Below are 20,391 nucleotides of genomic sequence, written 5' to 3' on the forward strand. Positions count from 1 at the left end.
GGTGAAACGATTAACTTGCTGGCAAAAAGTGTCACGCGGCTGCGCAAACGCATGCTTTAAGCATACGAAGTCCTTTATTGAATTGAACAGACTGCGCAATTGGTGCGAGACTAAGTGCAGATGGCTCCGAAAAGTCTTAGGCCTAACTACGACTCTTACAACAGCCGTCAACAAAACGGACCACAAAAGGGTTACGTGTGCGCACCCGCGAAGAGACGTTAGCTCTGTGGGGTGGTCCTACTCCGCTACCGAGCGCGGCCTACCGAGCGCATGCCAACCCCCTTGAGCCTTGCTGAAAGAGAAAGAATTGAACGATGCTTTGTGTGACACAAACAAGGCATTTATTGCTAAAGCAAACAGCTAGCAACAAAATGGCAAGGAATCGAGATCGTCCGACTCACCAGCAAAGTTAGGAGTGAGCATTCGCCCACGCTAGGGCAGGGGAGATACTCCGAGGCCGGAAGGGAAGAGCTGCCGGTAAACGTTGCCCCCAAGAGGCCTCGGCCCGCTGGCAGAGAGCGGAGGGCCGCAGCGGAACGTCAGCGCGCGTCGAGTTTCCGAGCCGGAGAGAGAGAGAGAGCTGCCTTCCGTGCGTGCGGCTGTCACGCCCTCTGTGGCGCTCGCGTCACAGCGAAGCCAGTGCCCTTCCTTGTTAATTAAGGTATCTAGAGTGAAGGAAGCAGCATCGCGGGGAAGCAAATCAAAAGAGACCGAACTGTGCGAGTCCCCACACCAGGAACAATTGGGTTTTCTGACGTCCGAACTTCTTCAGCAGTGGCTGGGAGGCGTGCATTCCTCGGAACGGCATTCAGTATCTGCCTCCAGGGGACATCTGATGTCTGGCCGGCTCATGATGGCATGCGCTGTAGCACGCCGTGAGCAGAAATTCTTTGAGGAGACGAACTTGCCTCCATAATACTAAGCTGAATATTCGACAGAGTCTCTGGGGTGCCCCTGGGAATGTGCGAACATTTATAATGAAATGGCTGCGGCTAGTGGAAGGTACGTATTAGTGACTAGGAGATTGGTGCAAACAACTGGAGTCGAGAGGAAATGGGAAAGGAAAGTGTCAGCTGTAGAATGAATGAAGTTCATAAAAGTCGAAGCTAAGGCACTCTTCCAAAAAGCAAGCTTCACTAAGTCGGCGTCTAGTACCAATAACTGCAAAAGTCTAACTCTCAGTGCCTTCTTCTATGCAAAGACCAATAAAGAAGGATCCCCTATCATGTGATCTGATCCGAACGAGACAAGCGGCAGCAGTTGCTGGCTCCGTTTTCAGAACTCATTGTTAGTGCTCGCCATTGATGAGCCTTTCTTTGCCAGAAGCCCCAAAGAGGTGTCCAAGTGCCTTAAACAAGAGCGCCCTCAAGCAGTGTATGCCTTCTTCGGGGACAAAGAATCTATACTACTCTCTGCCTCAAGCAGCTCTCTTGGAAGCCATTAATGAAGTAACAAATCAGCACAGAACGTTTCACTTTCAAATCGCCTGTGGCATCAGCGCCATGCCTTCCTCGAACTGCTGCAGTTGTAGCTTGAACTCTCTGCGGTGTCCTTCGGTAGCATCTTTCCCTCCAAAAGAGATGGTGTATGCGTAGGGTCCTGCTGCCACTCATGCTAAGAGACCTGTTGCTAACGCAGTATGAAAGAAGCAACCTCCACATCTGAAAGGCCATGATCTAACAACATAAGGTGGTATGTTGATCATTATCTTATTCGCTATAGATCGATTTCCGGCAAAGTGCTAACAATGCCGGAAGGCATCCTAGGCCTGTTGTGTTCAACGTTTCAGTCCTCTCGTTAGGTACAGAAAAACCAGCAAACAACGAAGTTAAGTTTCTCCACATGGTCCTCACCCGATCATCGGATCTCATTTGCTGGAAGTGCGTACTGCGCTCGAAGAAATGCTTCTGACCTTTTCATCAGCGCACTCAAAAGCTAAAGCGCAGTATCGCCATATACTCTCTAAGGAGCGGCCTTCAGAAATGAAGTAGACAGGCGGACGAAGTCTCCCCTGATCCGGGAATATCATATTAAAATTTAAAAATGGTTACCGCCTGAAACATACAAGCAACAAGCATAAAATGGCCTCACGGCTCCCGTAAGAGAGCCTTGCTCACAAGAGATCACACAAGCAATGGGTGTGGATTAAACACGCTTGAAAAGAGTGTGCCGGAAGCATGCGTATATCATACGTGTGTTAAATCCCAGGGTTGTGAGTTAGGGTATGGGGAGTCGTTTGAACCAATAAGAATTCTAGGTGAAGGCGACGGATCAAATTGTTTTCAGTTGCCAGCACGTGTGCCCTACCCCAGTCATTGCCGTGGGCGGTTGTTCCCGACTGCTCGGCGATAACGCTGGAGTTCACATTATAATTTTTAACACCGTTACAATGCTATTTCAGAGGCGTAGGACTAACCTAACTAGTAAATAGTAAGGAAAAACTAGTAAAGACTAACCTGCATGAGGAACAAGAATGGCCTATTAGGCCCCATGCTCGGCTCTGGTCCGTCATGCCCACTGAACTAGAAAGCCTGAAGGTCCTGTTTTATAGCCCAGTGTGTTGATGTCATGTGATTGGAAGGTGGAGCTGTTGAAACGCCACGAGGCAGTCAGCCTCGCTTTTTCTCCATGGGTGAAATCAATCACTTCATCTGTAGGATTAGTTGACTGGTTTATTGGGGCTTAACGTCCCAAAGCGACTCAGGCTATGAGAGACGCCGTAGTGAAGGGCCCCGGAAATTTCGACCACCTGGAGTTCTCTAACGCCCACTGACATCGCACAGTACACGGGCTTCCAGAATTTCGCCTGTATCGAAATTCAGCCGCCACAGCCGGGATAGAACCCGCGTCTTTCGGGTCAGCAGCCGAGCACCATAACCACTGAGCCACCGCGGCGGGGCTCATCTGTAGAACTGAAATGGGACCAAAGGGCTATCAAAGCATCTTTACGCATGATTCATAAGCAGTCGCCTATATATCTGTGGAAAATTCTTGGCGGTGCTGAGCAGTTTTCAAGAGCGCGGCGTTCGACACATTCCGCCGTATTGCGAACTGCACAAAACTCTCTAAGAAATCTGTGGAGCAATGTGTAAACCTTATCATTTTGCTGAATTTTACCGCTTTTATGAAATTTATAGCTTTTATTCGCCCCTTACAACGCCCCTGACGTTGGCTCAACTGATCACGTCAAGGCTACATATTCCGTGGACATTCCATTAAGTTCTTTGTGTTGTGACGGTCGTGTTTTATTCTTCGTGGAAAAAAAAAACTTGAACGAAATTGAAAGAATGTGCCTGAAAATCACACCGCCAACTATGAATGCCTAAGATTGTGCCAAATTATCGCTAGCTCGTAAAGCATAGTTGGTCCTAAATTTTTTGGTGATTAGCAAGAAATACGTTTTTACAAGAAATCTGACTGAGTTTCTTCCTGAAACTGATTAGTGGTGGTGGTGAGAAACTTTAATACTCAAAAAGAGTTTGAGGGTCAAAAAACCCCGCTGCATGGTCGGTATCCTTAGTCCGGGACACCGCACGACGAGGCCCCGTCTCGCGCCCGCTTTACTAGAGCCCTTTGGGACTCCAGTGTGGAGCAGGTGAGGAGGGCAGTCTCCCATGCCTCTCGGGTGGGGGGTGGGGGTGGGGGAAGGGGGAAGGTGAGGATTCTGAGTACATGCCCACACCATGTGAAAGATAGTGCAGATCTCCCCACAGTGCGGGCAGCGCCCATCTCTGTTCGGATCGAAGTGTTTTGCTATGGCAGGACCGAGAAGGGTCCCTGTCTGCAGGCGCCGCAGAGTTCGCTCCTCCGCCTTACTCAGCCCCTTGGCAGGTGCCGGGTAGAGACGGTGGCTGTCGCAATAATGAGTTAGGATTTCGCGGAACCGCAGAAGCGGTTTATGAGCTTCTGAGCCAGGAGAGCTAGGATGAGGAGCCCGGTGTGTGAGCGCTCGGGCGGCTGCTTATCCACTGAACAACACAGTTTTTACAGACCTGCTTTCAAGCTTAACGATTTAGCAGACTTGATACATAAGAAAAAGGTCGAACAAAAAAGTTTATTTTTTACTTTTTTTGAACATTCCCATCTTCATTCGCTTTATTCAGCATTTTTCTCCGGATGACACACTAGTAAAAATACTAAGGCAAAAATAAAAAGCCATTAATGCGATATCTTGAGTTTTCTGCCCTTGTTAGGCATGGGCGAGAAAGGCCCCCTTTAATTATTTATTTTCTTTAGTCATATACGCTGCAGTGCTAATATGCGCTATGGCAAAGTGGGTTAAACAAAAGTAAATACATCAGGGTATAACAAACAGCCGAAAGCACATATCAGCACGTTTGCAAAAAATCACGGATAAAGAGGAAAATAAAGAACAGCCATGGATAACTACGATTATGCATCTTGGATGGCCGTTGCGAAAGTTTGAGTGCTGGGACATGAGCCAATTAAATTAGGCAATGAATTCCTGTATTCAATCGAGCGCTGTGAGCAAACTTAATTTGAGCATGTTAGTGCGTCCAAAGTAGGGCATCACATTTAGGCCTTAATGCTTAATCGTAAGATGTGCAGGGAGAAGATTATACTATTGTTGTTTGCGAGCGTATACGAAGAACTCACAATGGAGTGGCAGAATTTCAATGATTTGACGCGGCGACGCAGAGCGGGGTAAGGCTCGAGGAAGAAAGTGTAAAAAAAGGGGGAAGAATCACGATCATATAGGTTACATGAATTGCGCAGCTTTTTTCTGGATTGCTTCCTACTTTTAATATTTATTTTCTTATATAAGGTGCGGACTACAGATGCATAACCGAGAACACGCCAGATTAGAGATTCACACAACGTAACTCGGTGCCCTTACAAAAAGGAGTTACGCCGTAAGTCTCGGTGTTTTTTAGTTCCTCACTATATACATATTAATGAAGGTGATTAAAGCAAGGCATGATAATCGTAAAATTACGCCAAGATAGTCATATTCAAAAACTTATCTACGGAACTGTCACTGAATGTAACTTAAACAATAGATAAAGAATTTATTTGCAGATAGACATCACTACGGTTTTATCAAAATTAATTTTTTTTCCAAGGTGTTCAACCAGTTAAGAAACCAAGCAGATTACTTGGAGGCAATAATGATCATTAGCACAGTATGAACGTCACATCGAACACAGTCATCAGCACAGAGACGAATGTGTGAAGAAGTGCAGAGCGGCAACTCATTATGTATACTTAAAAGAGTGGTGGCCCAAGGACAAAGCCTTGTGGCACTCCTGATGTTACATCTGCAGCAGCGGAGTCACCGGAACTGTGCGAGGCGAAACTGGAGAGAGATGAGAGAAAGCTTGAAATCCATTCGACTAAATATGGACTATCCAGTAGATCAGTGAGGTTAACAAGAGTAAATAATGTAATACAGCGTCAAATCGTTCAGAGGAATTATAGACCTTTTCAAAAAGAGGTCCATGGGCGCCGCCATATTGTGCGCTGGGCTGTGCTCGTAGTACAGGGAAGAGTTGGGCACGAAGCTCCCCCACGTTCCCGGCACAGCCCAGAAAACCGGTTTTGCCAGGGGTCCTAAAAGGGAAAAACGCACCAACCTGGTGCCAACGCCAAAGTTAGGGGAAATGTCAATCATTAGCTCACCTAATTTTTGCTACTCTGCTCAATCCGTGCCTAAACCCATGTTTGCATGTTAGGCAGCACATTATTAGGCTCCAGAAAATCCTCATCATCATCAACATGTCTGTAGTGAATGACGCGGCCGAGCATTTCGCTTGACTGCTATGTCAGTGAAATTGGTTCTACACACTGTGCTTCATTTATAAGGAAGGAGTAATTTAGCTGGCTTACATGAAGAAGGAAGAGTAGCGGAGGATAAGGATAAGGATAATGACTCCTATGAGTAGGTGGAATAAACAATCAGGAACGAATTTTCTTTCCACCCAGACCGGTGCATTTCTAGCATCCCAGATTACGAAATGGTTAGCGACGCCTTCAATACTTGCCCTTATTATCAGAACATCACTGGTTTCTTCTGTAGAATTTATGTTGCTAAGTGGCGGAAGGCAGTCTTTACCTAAAACAAACACAAATAAAAAATAGTCAGTCAAGGCATCTGATTTTAGAGCGGGGTCACTGATGATGTCATTATTTGTTCTGAATGAAGTGGAGCAAGCACCGCGATGTAAGACACGGCACCAAAATTTTCGAGTGGCAGTTCTTAAGAGATTGTGATCGTAAAGGCGAAAAATAAACTTTTGGGATTAAATTCGTTTTTTGCCTTCGGAAATCTATCCAACGTTATGGAATCGCTGCTTTTAATAGAAAACTTTTTCCTTAAAATGCGACGAGACGAATGCAAGAATTCGTGAGTCATCCAAAGAATGTTACTGTTTCCCTTTTTTGTTTTTATAGGAGCAAAACATTTGGCACATCAGTTGACCGTAAGCACATATCCTGGCTGTCTGGGAGTGCACTAAACATATCGAAATGTTCCGCTAAGACGACTGTAATAGGGTTACCGTTTGCACGAGTGAAGCAAGGAAAACTGGTGAACTTTTAAGTAGAAGTGAAAATTGGACAACAAAGCGAAACTAAAATGCTTCTAAGGTTTGAGCGCCCATCCTATACCTCACAAGAGAAGTCACTTTCGGATGCATTAGCACTCAGTAAAAGCAATTCTATGGGAGAATTCAGCCTGTTTGCACTAAAAACAACCAGAGTTAGTCCAAAGGACAACGAAAAATCAGTTCAATAGAAATTACATTTATGACCGATTCCACACACTGATGGCCAGTGTATGGCCATCACTGATGGCCAGTGATGGAGCATTGAATTCCCCTATGCAGATAAATTGAGGTTCCGGCGATCGACCGTCCTTCATCAAGGTTAAAGTTGAGTGAGCACAGAGATAGGCGTATTTATATTACTAAATGTAGAGAGAGGGGGGGGCGGGACTCTCCTTTTCACTTCGTTAAGGAAGAAAAACATCGCGAAGTCGAACAAAAGGGTGGCGCTGTCTACTAAGGGGCAAAAGAGCAGGGTTGGAAAACAACCAAGTTAGAAAAAAAGGGAGGCAACAGAGCTGTAAAGGAGTCGGATAGGGGCGCGCTCTCTCCGAGAAGAGGCTAGCAAGAAAGACGGCTTTCGGAGGGAGCGAAAGCTACGAACACAAGGAAAGAAAATATTACGAAACTGAAAAACACAAAAAGGAACAAATATTTTGCTAGGGTTTAGCTTTGGTTAAACCTGGTAGGTTGCGTAGGCATCCATAGCGTTCCATTCGCGATCATCACCGGTTGTAGACGATTCGGTTTCGATATTGGCGCGGTTCGCCCGTCTAGCAGCGTCTTGAGCGCTCCGCTTTGCAAGGCGCTGTTCGCGTTCTTCATCTGTCTCCGAAGCCACACATGACATTCATATGTTTTCATGAAGGGAGTGCAGCTTTTGACCACTACAAATTTCAAGTGTAAATCAAGAAAAAAGACACCTTGTTGCCTTAAGCACGATTTTTTTCACTGCATAGCAGCTGGCAACATATTTCGCTTTCTTCGCCTTCAAAAATAATATGTTGGCAATTAAAAAGCACACAGGCATAATTAAAATTCTGGAACCACTGTGAAAAGCAAGCAAATTTTTTTTTCGTAAAGATAACATACTTACGTCACCTCGAACACTTTTCTGAAGGCTTGAGCCTAATGAGGGGGCTAACAGTCAAATCAGTAGTGTTGTTTGGATACTGAACTGGGAACAGCATATAAATATCTTCCCAACTGAGACAAATACTTTAAATCAGGCGATTATGTTCAGTTTAACCCCATAGCAAGGAAGATGTCGTAAGTTAAATTTTTCTACATATAAAATCGCATTTGCGGAGATAACGCTCAAAGTAATGTTGTCTCCTCGCCGTTTATATCTGAACAACGTTTACTTTATAGCATCCTGCTGATTGCTGTTCAGGAGCGGCTTTAGTAGCAGCAATAAAATGGCACAAATCCAAGCGATAATATAGCCCAGGTGGTGCTTTAATTTAAAGGGACAGTGACCACAAAATCACCCAAATATTTTTTCAGTACAAAATGATTGTGCGACTTTTTCTGAATACATTATAGTTGTCCCGACAGCAAAAAGCACAATTATCATTGTGGAAATTTGTTTTAAATATCCTTCAGCTAGTCGACTGAAACAGGTGACGTCCTTTTTGAAGAATACGGGTTGCCACAGTTTTGAAACAATTGGCACTGTAGCGTAGTGCCTCGGATGCGTGCGAAAATGTCGGCGCGGGTGCATGCATTTTACTTGCGAAATCTGCTTGTAATCGCAGCACCTGTATTTTGTTTTCTGGTGTTTTCTACGTATAAAAGCTCTCCGTTTTCGGTTAATGTGTTTAGAGTGCGGTATTCTATCTGTAGAGTGTGACTTCTATTCGGTCTCATTGTTCGTTTAAATCTCATTCCTTTTTCCTGCGCGAACAAGGGCGACTCCGGCAGCCCGGTTTCCTTGTGGAAAGGGGGCCTTGGATTCCAAGTGGGTATAGTGTCCTTCGGCCAAGGCTGTGCTCGACCCAACGGTTCCAGCGTTCATACCAATCTGCGCTTTTATCTACCCTGGATAGCCAAGGAGATGGCGGCCCGAAGGGGTAAACACGTTATGCACTCAGATAGTGCCGAAGCCACGACGCCACCAAGTGAAGCCCATCAGGCGTGCCACGGCGATGACAGTTCTTCACCATATAAGATTAAAGTCCAAGAAGAACAAGACAGCTTCACCGACTTTGAGGGTAAACAGACAGGTGTCACTGTATCTCATGAGCCAAGGCACTGGAAACGAAGACTATCGAAAATGATTACCCAATATATGCGAGCACTGAATCATTACTATATATTATGAAATCTGATTTGACTGCCATTTTAATTCAATACTGCTGCAAATAGATGCATGCGGCCCAGATTTCACTAAATTCTTCGACTAATTTTTTTTTCATGGCGTTTACTTTTTGTATTTTTCTTGCTTTTTCTTTTTACCTTGATGTCTAATAGAACTTAAGTAAAACTAATATCCAGTGATAACTTGTACAGTAGGAAGAATTCATCCCTGCGGAGCAAAGTGGGTGTATAGGAAATAAGGACCTTATTCTATCCTTAACATGTAGAAATGAAATAAAATATCAAATATATTTCTTATAACCAGACTAAAATGCTTACCGCTGCTTCAATGATGCAAAGTGCTCATATTCTTTAGCTCTCGAGTTTATCAGAGAGGGAATTAATTTCTCAACTCAGCGTAACGAAAAGACACGCTCGACGGAACGATGCACACAGGCTTGTTTACTGTCCGCGCATGGTGTGAATACATACCAGAAAAGCATGATATGACAGGCATGTAATCTGGCAATGAGACAATCAAGATATAGCAAGAATTCGAGTGTTAATGTTCGGCTTCGGCATCCTGTGCTACATCCTCCTGTACTTGCGGGTATGTGCGTTCGTGCCAGTGATCGCAGTGGCGGGACAATATATTGTCACGTTAGTGACGGCAGTCCAGCGATCAGGAAGACGGGAACAAGACTTGCAAGCGATGCTCTTTATTTGGTCTGACTAGCGCCCGCAAAAGAAGTAAACAACACGGCAACGGCGTAAGAAACAATGGTGCTCGTCAGTCGTCAAACTAGTAATGCCCGCCGCTCGCTGTATCGCTCAATATGAAGCTGGTGAGGAAACTTCGCGATACCAGGTGAAAATCAACTGCAATGATCTGGAAAAACATAGAAGCACTTCATCATAACTGTGATCAATCGAGTTTAGTCCGGTCGCTTCTCGCGTCACGAACAAAACTGATAACGCCCCGTTCGTGCGGCCTTGAGCTCGAACGAACGGACACTACAGTGATACGTGGCAATGTACGTAAGAGTATGGAGGAACAGATATATTAAACGAATGCGTAACTCTTACGAGGTCAGCAGCTCCAAAATAATTGTGCTCGAACAAAATTCCTGTTTTCGTTCTCTGAGCAACACAGCGGTTCAAACTATGCCAAGGAAAGTCTGTATTCCCGCTAAACATAAGTTTAAAAGGCGAGCTGTACTTTCCCGCAACGTTTTTGCAACTTTTGGGGAATAATAATAAGCTATAAAATGCAACCGCCTGCGCGATAGAAGGAGACTTGCTTGTTGTTTTCATAAAACAAATATGTGTTGGTGGGAACAAAGGAGCCAACCATGAGTAAAATGAAGGAGTACCGACAAATGTTGCCAGTTTAAGAAAGATTATTTGTAATTTCTTCCGCAGTTTCAAAACTTCAGTGTCGTCGGTGCTGTCCACAGCGCATATGATAAAGAAAGTAATGCCTACAAATTTCGGAAAACTGCATTTCCAAACGCTCACGGTTTCCACGATGACGAGGGAAATGCCGGAGTCGGTGTGGTGTAAAATTATGTTTTCTGGTGCTGCGTACGTCATAGGAGCAGATTACAAGCCACCGAATACTTCACCTGACTTTCTCGATAAGTTAAGTTTCTTTTCAGTAATGTAACTAGGAGCACCCGCCTACTAATGACTGGCGATTTCAGCTTGCCACATATTGATTGGGTATTGGCAACGCCTGGGCATGTAGAAATTTCTAGCGCGGAGAAATTGCTGGATATTGCTTTCTTTTACAATTTGAGACAAGTAGTTGGACAACCTACACGGATATCGTCTCAGTCACAGTCATTACTAGACTTGGTGTTCTCCTCAAATAAAGTAGGTGGTATTGAAACAAATGTCACCGATGGAATATCTGACCATAAAATTATTTTCCTGAATGTGCCTACTTTTGGCAAACTTTCATGCCGAACCTATAGCTCTTGTAGAAATCAAAGAGTACCGGAAGGCCGATGATACATCCATCCTGGATTACCTAGAATCTTTTTTTTTCTGAATTTGAAACTGCCTCTTAAAATGAATCAGATTAATGGTTATGGCAGCGTCTTAAAATTATCATCACTAATTGTGTGGACCGGTCCATTCCAACTAGACTGAAGAAAACAAAGCAGTGCAGCCCATGGGTCAGCAGAGATATCATTCACGCGAAACGCAAGTTGAAAAGATTGCGTCGAAAGAATGCTGACTCCAACAACATACAGGTTTTACGGCAAAAAATAAAAATGTTGCTATCGGCTGCAAAAGAAAGATTTTTTAATCACACTCTTGGTGGTTTTCTGAGAAATTCTCCAGAAAACTTCTGGCGCTATCTTGATTAAAGGAAGGAAAGAGTAATGCAGGTGACAGTTGCAGCCGAACTTATTGTAGATAAATGGAATATAGAAGACCATTTCAATAAGTATTTCCAATCTGTATTCGCAAGAAACACGATGCAAAGCGACGCACACGACGAAGCACATTCTCGTGAAACGTCTGTCGACGCTATCACCTTTATTCAGAGCGGCGTTTTTCAGCAGTTGATACAATTAGACGAAGAGAAAGCTATCGGTCCGGATAGAATACCTACCTGCTTCTTGAAACGGTATGCTGAATGGATGTCCTTCTACTTGGTAATTATATTGCGAAAATCCCTCGTAACTTATTATCTGCCACAAGACGCGCACTGCCATTGTTATACCCGTATTGAAAAGTGGCAATCCACACTCATGAACAACTATCGGCCTGTGTCACTTCAATCTGCTGTAAGGTAATGGAACATGTTATTGCGGAACATATTATTTTTTTTAGAAAAAAAACGGACTACTTTCCGAATATCGGCATGGGTTCCGTCGAGGGTTCTCAGCCGTGACGCAGTTAATTGAGAAAATACATGACCTTTCTAAAGCTATAGATGACCGGGGACAGATTGATGTTATTTGTGTAGATTTTGAAAAAGCCTTTGATAAGCTTCCTCATGGCAAATTACTCCTGAAAGTGCGAAGGGCTGGCATTAATGGAGACATCCTTAGATAGATAGAAGCGTACAGTGGTGAGCAGCCTTGTCTAGAGCGCTCGGGCGGTGCACTTCCTTGCAAACAAATCCAGATTTTGTGGCAGCCTCTAGGGTCCAGCTGCAACGCTTGCACGGTACTTGGCGAAACGCAAACAGGCGGTACTTGTTGACAATTGCGAGTCTGGCTTTTTGGATGTATATTCTGGTGCACCACAGGGTTCTGTGCTGGGGCTACTGCTGTTTCTAGTATATATCAATGACGTAGTAACTGTTGTTGGAAATTCTGTTAAACTAAAACTGTTTGAGGATGATTGCCTCATTTATGCACCTATCACATGTGAAAGAGATCAGATTAACATTAACCAAAACCTGCAAACTTTTGCACTTTGGTGTGACAAATGGGAAATGAAAATTAACTTCAATAAGAGGACATTTACCCATATAACTAACAAACGAAATATAATTTCTTTTTAGTACAATATTGCACCTAGGCCATGATTTGGTTAATGTTAGTAAGTTCAAGTATCTGAATGTGTCAATTAATCACAACCTAAATTGGCACAATCAAGTCGAAAACTTGTGTGCGGTGGCACACTGAAAACTGTGTTTTCTAAGAAGAAAGTTGGGGGGAGCAACGAAAGGTGTCAATCTTTTAGCATACAAATCTCTCATAAGTCCTTCCCCAGAATATGCATCTGTAGTATGATCTCCTAACCAAAAGATTCTTTCAACGGAAATAGAAGAGGTTCAAAGACGTGCGGCGAGATTTATTTGCTCAAAATATAGGAAAACAGATTCGGTAACGGAGATGATAAACTTATCCAGTCTAGACACATTTGAAAAAACACGTAAAAATTAGAGAATAAAAGAACTTTACCAAATCATTCACGGTGAAAATAACATCAATAAAGAAAAATATCTGTCGCCTCGAGGTAGACTGAGCTCCCGCCTTAATCACCACAAAGCGATTCGGCCATACTTGACCCGAACTAACGTGTTTCACTGCTCATTCTTTCCGGATGCCATTGTGCACTGGAATAAACTGCCCGCTCACGTCGCTGAGTCTACAGGTGTAGCGGCATTCCTGAATGCACTTGGGGATTCCGTCTAGGCATGGGATTCCTGTATATATGCGCTTAACTTATTGTCAAATATTTCTTTTTATATAGCAGGTAGTTCTATAGTGGTGTGAATTGTGTTGCGTTTCTATGCTCTTTTGTATTGTATGCTCGAAGAGGCTTGTTCATTCTTGATTATATATGCCTTTTTTTTTCATTGTCCCTCCCTGTAATGACCCTCAAATGAGGGTTGATAATATTCATAAATAAATGAATAAAATAAATACGAAAGTAATTGTTTCATACATCGGAAATTATACTACAACAATCAATATAAAGCAAAGCCGAAAGTTGGGCAGGTTGGATAACGTTCATGATGTAAAAATAGCGCACAAGGAACACAAAGGACGGAGATGCGTTGTTTCCTTCCCGTCCCTTGTGTTCAGCGTGCGCCATTTTTACATCATGAACGTTATCCAACTTGCGCAACTTTCGGCTTGGTGGCATATTAACGATTTTACTTTGGCGAAGCAGTAGCGGATGTTTTAGGCACGTTTGGTCTGAACAGCATGGGCCTCACCTTCACTCACGAGCTGCCTAGCGGTAATAACTTCCACATCACTGGAGCGTAAAGAAGACGAGCACAAAGGAAGAAAACACTTACGACACGGACAAACGCTGCAGAAGCTTGTTTTACTAAAGCGGTAATAACCAATCACAGTTTTTAGATCTCATCCTAACCTTTCACCCTTCACACGTTTGCTGGTAGTACTGTCCGCGCGCAAAGAAAGATTTTTTGCCTTTCCATTCGAACTATTCTAAGACCGTTAAGAGGGCTATCGCTTCCCAGTGCTTAGCATCCGCACTAAAGAAGTCTTGCCACCATGCCATGCACGCGAGCTTTGCTTCTCAGGTGTCCAGGCTGCAGAAAGCAGGCTTCCCGGCTTCCCTGGCTCTCTCCGTGGCGCAGTCTTTGCCGAAAAAAGCTGAAGGGCAGCAAGGAAAACAACAGTCCTCAAGATGAAAAGCAGGCAAGGCCGGAAGTTGTACCTTACGTACACCACACTTCTTATAACCTCAAGACGGTGGCCAATAAGTATGGCGTCGATGTGGTATTTTCAGCGCCGCGAAAACTCGTCGGAGTGTGTTCACGCATTGGAAGGAAAATAACTACAAGAGTGCACCATCAGATCGAATGCCACATGTTGGCTGCAAGAAAGAAGTAGTCTACGAGTTCCCGCTTACATGCGGCAAGGTGTACGTTGGACAAACCGGACGTTGTCTTAATGAGCGCCTGCTTGAACACAAGAATTCATTAAACAAGAGAGGCCATCTTCCAGACCACTGCCAAGCCTGCTCGAAAGAGAAGCGTGTAGCCTGCAAGCCTCGACTATCTGAATGCAAAGTGCTATTGAAAAGCCGAGATAGGACCGAACGTGAGCTTGTGGAAGCCTTCTATATCAAGAAGCGAGGTGATAGTTGCATTAGTGACACGTCAGTTGTTCTTCGCCACAGTGAAATGATGTTTCTTGATGCATATCTGCATATCGCTACGTATATTGAAAAAAAAAACAGTTGTACTATAGTCTAGTGCATTCACGCCTCGAATATGTATCTTTCTGGGGTACCACGACGAAAATATTGATAGCTTGCTAACCTTACAGAAACGTATGATACGTGTCATTGAAAATGCGCCCTATAGAAGTTATTGTGCGCCTCTTTTCAGTACGAATAGTATATTAACAATACAAAATGTTATTAACAAAGACAGCTGTTGTAATATTTCGAGAGATCAGCCATGATGAAAGCGCCTTTTTCAGAACATACCCTCCAAAAGAACACACATATAATACAAGACACACTACGTACATACAACACGGGCAAGATACGGACAAACTACCATATTCAAAAGCAGTCTTTCCTAATTCCAGATTTTCTAAATCATCATCCTACCATTCTCACTATTGTAAAGGAATCGACATCTCTAGGAAACTTTAAAAAAAGAGTAAACTTGTACTTGTTATCGATTCAGATATGACTGTTTACCTTGAAAATGCAACATGTTTTCACTGCTTGTGTTATTTATTGCATGCAGCTTCCATTTTAAGTGTATGTATATACTTTATGCTTACCCCGTTTTGATTGAGTGCTTTTTGTATTCAGAAAGGGGACTGACACTTAGTCAGGCGTTCGTTGCCTTTTTGTCAGCCTCCTCGACAGACTTTCTTTGTATTTCTGTCAAAATAAACATTCATTCATATCCTGACATAGCCGAGCTAAGCCGTCAAGTTTTTCCGCTACGCACTGGCGTAATAATAAACGGTCGATGTTGCTCGTCAGTCTGGCTCTACCTCGTCAGTCGCGGCTACAATAAAGACCGACTGAATAATATTCTCAGAAGTAATTCAAACACATGCTGAATTTCGCAGTCTCGACCTGGGTGGAAACTCCCATTCAGGTCGTGAAAACACATGATTAAATGCGAAATGTCACGTCTAGAAGATAAAACAGCAATGAACAAAATAAAGACGATGATGAAAGGATAAAAACATGGGGTGAAGTATGTAAAAAGAAACATGACCTGATGAAAACAAGTAAGAAAAAGTTAGCACAGATGCTTAGGCGATTTGGTATGCCATTTTCAAGAAGAACCGCGCGAAATAGACAACTACTTAAGGAAGACACACACAGAAAGGCGTTGTGTCTGTGTGTGTCTTCCTTAAGCCCTTGTCTGTTTCTCGCTTTTCTTCTTGAAGAAGGAAAAAGTGTATGAGCGCATATTAAAATCAGAACACAATTACGAACCTGAAAAACGTTTTACTGCCGCTAATGGCGATTAGCATAGGATTAAAGCATGACCGCAAGAATCTAAAAACAAGCATGACAGGACGGAACTAACAAGGAACAAGTGTAGAGGTGAATATTAAAACCAAGTAAGAGAATACACCTCCGTGACTGAAATGGATGTACATTTAAGCATGGAACATGAAACACATTAAAAAATTTTAAGTGGTCTTCGAAAAGAACTATTTCTTTCTGTGAAAGTGAAATAGAAGGAGAGCTGACACAGTTTTTCCCAGTTTTGATAAAGTGAAAAGATTCGACTACCTTCCTTTCGGTCTTGGTTTGGATGTGCACAAAAACTACTACTAAGGACCGGAGTTACTAAGGACCGGAGTGCAACGCCCATTTTTCTTACCGCTATCCTTGCCTTCCCAGCTTTTGCAATAGTCTGCTAGGTGGCCTACAGAGTGGTTCTTTAATGCCAGGCTCTGTTCACGTGCCCATTCAATTAAACATCTACCTGTCTGACCAATACAACACCTGCCGCACGTGAAGGGAATTTCGTACACGAGGCCTGAATTGCACTTCGTGAAATTTATCTCGTGGTATGTGGTACACTGCGGCCTGCTTTTCTCTTCTCTGCATACAGCGCTTCTCCTGTGTTTGTCTACCCTTCGTCCGCGTTTTTCGAGCTGTCATTTTTTGGAAATGTATCACCAACTGGCCCGCCTAGCTATCGTGTTGAATACCAAAGGGCACACGCTACTCAGTTTGCACGGTGGCGAGAAAACCATCCTGACACTATATCGGTTCGCGACTTTTTTTATGTTGTTTGACACACGATGTAGGTATCGTAGCGGCTGCAGCGGTTTCTTCTAAGCACTTGTAACTTCTTTAACAAACTTTGATAAGCTGTTTTGACCAGATGGCGTCGGTAGCATACAGAAAGAAAACGGACTTGTTGATTGAAGCTGTCCTCTCTTTTATGTTGCATGGATTTTCTAGGGAAGTCTGGCAGGCCACGATTACGTTTGACATTTTACAAGCCTAGAATGTGCGCTTCCAAATGCCAATGGGTTCTTATAGATTCTTAGGTTGCTCGACAAGCAGATATGTTCTCTCCCAAATTCAAGCTTGAGATCGAGGTATTGCAGTCGGCCGTCAGTGGCCAACTCGTGGGTGTTACCTGGAGGGGCCAGTGAATAATCCTAGAACTTTATTGATGACATCCTCAAGGTTGTCTTCTGGCGATAGGTTAATAACGAGATGCTCATCCACATACCAGAAAACAATCAAAACTTGCTGTCCTGACAATCATTGTTCGACGCATTGATCGAATGCTGGCGAGCAAATATCACAGACGACTCGAGCTACAGATGAACCAACACAAATTCCAGTTTTTTCAATGAAATATTTTCATTTGAATTCAAGGGCGGTGGAGCTGAGATCAAATCTTAAAAAATTGAGAAAACAATCAGTGCTCACCCCTGCCATGTTCTGAAAACCTACTTGATCATTTTAATGTATTTTATGGCGGATCGCATCGAACAAGCGATCATGCGGTACTGAATAGAAGAGATCTTGGGCATCGATAGAGAAAGCTGTTGTTGCGGTCCGGAGACCTTTAACCAAGCACTTGACTACTTCACTTGAGCTCCCAAATAAAACGGGCCCTTTCCAGCAATGTTTTCCACGCTGCACTGTACGTAATCCTCAATTGTCATTTCCCAAGATTCTTTTTCAGAATCAATGGCTCGTACAGGGCAGTCATGTTTGTGGGTTTTGCCAGTAAAGGGTACATGTTGGTTACCAGCTTCATTCTTCTCAACTTTTTCGGTCCGCTGCTTCCAGGTTGAAGTTCTTTAGTAACTTGAGTGCTTTTCTCTTTTGCCTTTTGGGAAAAATTTTGTCTGCTTGAATTTCTTTCGCGTAACTTCTTTGGCCTTTGTGGCGACGTCTTGAAGTCGTAGAATCGGTAGGAACTGAGGCTGAGGTGGGTCGATTGAAAAGGCAAATAAATGACCTTGAACAGTATGGACGACGCCAGAATCTTGAGATCCATGGTCTGAAATACACTGAGAACGAAAACGTGTTAGCTGTTGTGAACGACCTTGCATTGTCTTTGAGCCTTTAACCGGTCACTGAGAGTGAAATTGAAGGTGTGCACAGACTTCCTCACAAGAAAAATGAGGACAAAACGCCTCCTGTGCTGATCCGCTTTGTTAACCGGAAAACAAAAGATCAATGGCTAGCGAAAGTAAAGGATCTGAAAGCTAAGCAATCAGACATACGCCTTTTTGACAACCTGACAGCCTTCAACAGGCGACTCTTGTGGCTGGCACGTTCAAAGGCAAAGCAGTGTGGCTACCAGTATACCTGGCAGAGAAATGGCAAAATATTTGTCAGGAACAGAACCGGAGAGAATGCAATCTGCATTGCTTGCGAAGACGACTTGGCAAACATTCGGTAGCCTTAGGTTTTCATGCGCGCTGATCTTCTGTGGGAAAAAAAGAAGCCTATCATGACCTATTTTGATATTGATTCTTTCAATAAGTACATTCTGAATTCTGGAAAGTCTCTCAACAATTCTCTCAGTTTTTTTTCATTTAAATGCACGAAGCCTGCAAAACAAAATAGATGAAATGGTTGTGTTGCTGTCAACTTTGAGGTTAAAGTGGGATGTATTAGTATTTTCTGAAACCTGGTTTAGCAATGATAATGATGCTCCTAACATTGATAATTATAAATGCGTATCTTTGGCGCGACAACAGAAAAGAGGAGGGGGCTTATCAATTTATTTGAGGAATGAAATCGGCTATCACTGTTTACCTGAATGCTGTGAAATGAATGAAGATGTAGAAGCTTTGTCTTTGTGCTGCGGAAAAATTGTTGTTATAGGTATATACAGACCGCCTTCAGGTTCGGTATCTGCGTTTTGTAACTTTGTTGAAAAAACTTTGGAATATGTGTCTCTTAATAATTATGAAGTGGTTTTTCTTGGTGATATAAATGTTGATATTCTGGGTGAAACGTCCGTTACGAGAAATTTGCTAGATTTGTACAACAGCTATGGATTTGTGAACTTAATTTCCTCACCAACAAGAGTTACTGACAACTCTGAAACGCTTATTGATGTGTGCTTTACGAATATTTGCACAAGTGATGTCCCGGCTGGCGTTTTGACATTAAGCATTAGTGACCACATGCCTATATTCTGTATAGTTACTAGTCAACCAAAACGACACAGGAGTAAACCGGAATCTTCCACATTTAGGAGAATTGATGAAAACAGCTTATCAGAGTTTCGACGTCTTTGTGCTAGAACAGATTGGAGTAATATTTTAAGACAGGAGGATGCATGCCAATCGTACACAAATTTTATATCTACTATTCAAGAACACTACAATACTGCATTTCCGCAAGCAACGTGCAGAACTCATAGAAAATCAAGAAAGCCGTGGATTTCAAAACAACTTTATGACCGCATACAGGAAAAGAACAGACTTTTTTCGCGTTTTGTGAGAACAAAAGACACTGACATTCTCCGTCAATTCAAAACGTTCCGCAATAAGTTAGGCGCTGACATTAAAAAAGCAAGAAGTGATTATTACGCGAGAAAGTTCTCCATGTCTGATGGCTCGAAGGGAACATGGAATACACTTAACGATCTTCTAGGTAAAAGCAGAACCAACGCACCCGTCTCACTCCACATTCATGGCGCGAACTATGATGGCGCTGACCTAGCGAATGAATTTAATGGGCATTTCTTATCTGTTTTTCCGCCAAAATCAACTGATGGTCCACATCAAGATGCCTCAGTCTATATAACCAGTAAACAAAGTAATTCCATGTTTTTGTTACCATGCACTGACTCAGAAATAATTACCATTATTAACTCCTTACGCAGTAATAGTGCTCCAGGTGTCGATGGCATAGCTCCAGTCCCGATCAAGAAAGTAGCAGATGTCATTGCGATACCATTAGCACATATAGTTAACCTAATGTTCACGACAGGCACATTTCCACATCAGTTGAAAATAGCTCGTGTCACTGCCATTCACAAAGGGGGTGACATTAATGATTTAAATAATTATCGGCCGATCTCCGTTCTTTCAGTTTTTTTCTAAGATTGCAGAACTTGCAATCAACACACGTCTTTCTCAATATCTCGAGAAAAACCATGTCATCTCCAAGCAACAGTACGGATTTCAAAAAAACAAAACAACTGAGGCCGCCTTACTGGAAATCAAAGAAAAGCTAATTGAAAACATAGAAAATAAACTGCTAACAGTTGGCATATTCCTTGATATGAGGAAAGCGTTTGACTCCGTTAACCATAAGATATTGCTTGAAAAAATGCAGTGTTATGGAATACGCGGCGTTCCTTTAACCTTATTTGCTAGCTACCTTGACAACCGATCTCAAACAACTATCATTAACGGTATTTCATCTGGGATCGGTCAGATTGTGTCTGGTGTGCCACAGGGCTCCGTTCTAGGACCGACGTTGTTCTTATTATATATTAATGATATCGTCAACCTTCGTCCAGCAGACAACATTATAATCTATGCAGACGATACTAACGTATTTTTTTCAGGGCAAGATAGTAATATTTTGCAAGCAGCCTCCAATAGTTGGT

The 20,391-nt window shown here is 43.1% G+C and overlaps 1 protein-coding gene across 1 annotated transcript in view; it reads left to right on the forward strand.

Moving 5' to 3' along the window:
• LOC149326821 (trypsin-1-like) overlaps positions 1–17,608 on the forward strand; it is a 116,557-nt gene extending 98,949 nt beyond the window's left edge. The window contains exons 7-8 of the mRNA XM_089564686.1: positions 8,473–8,776; positions 17,604–17,608. Coding sequence (XP_089420812.1) covers positions 8,473–8,776; positions 17,604–17,608 — 309 coding nt within the window. The remainder of the gene's footprint in view (positions 1–8,472; positions 8,777–17,603) is intronic.
• Positions 17,609–20,391: the final 2,783 nt, after the last annotated feature.

Source organism: Amblyomma mixtum, chromosome 10 (assembly GCF_055824585.1).
Source record: "Amblyomma mixtum isolate Tamu chromosome 10, ASM5582458v1, whole genome shotgun sequence".
Lineage (NCBI taxonomy): Eukaryota > Metazoa > Arthropoda > Arachnida > Ixodida > Ixodidae > Amblyomma > Amblyomma mixtum.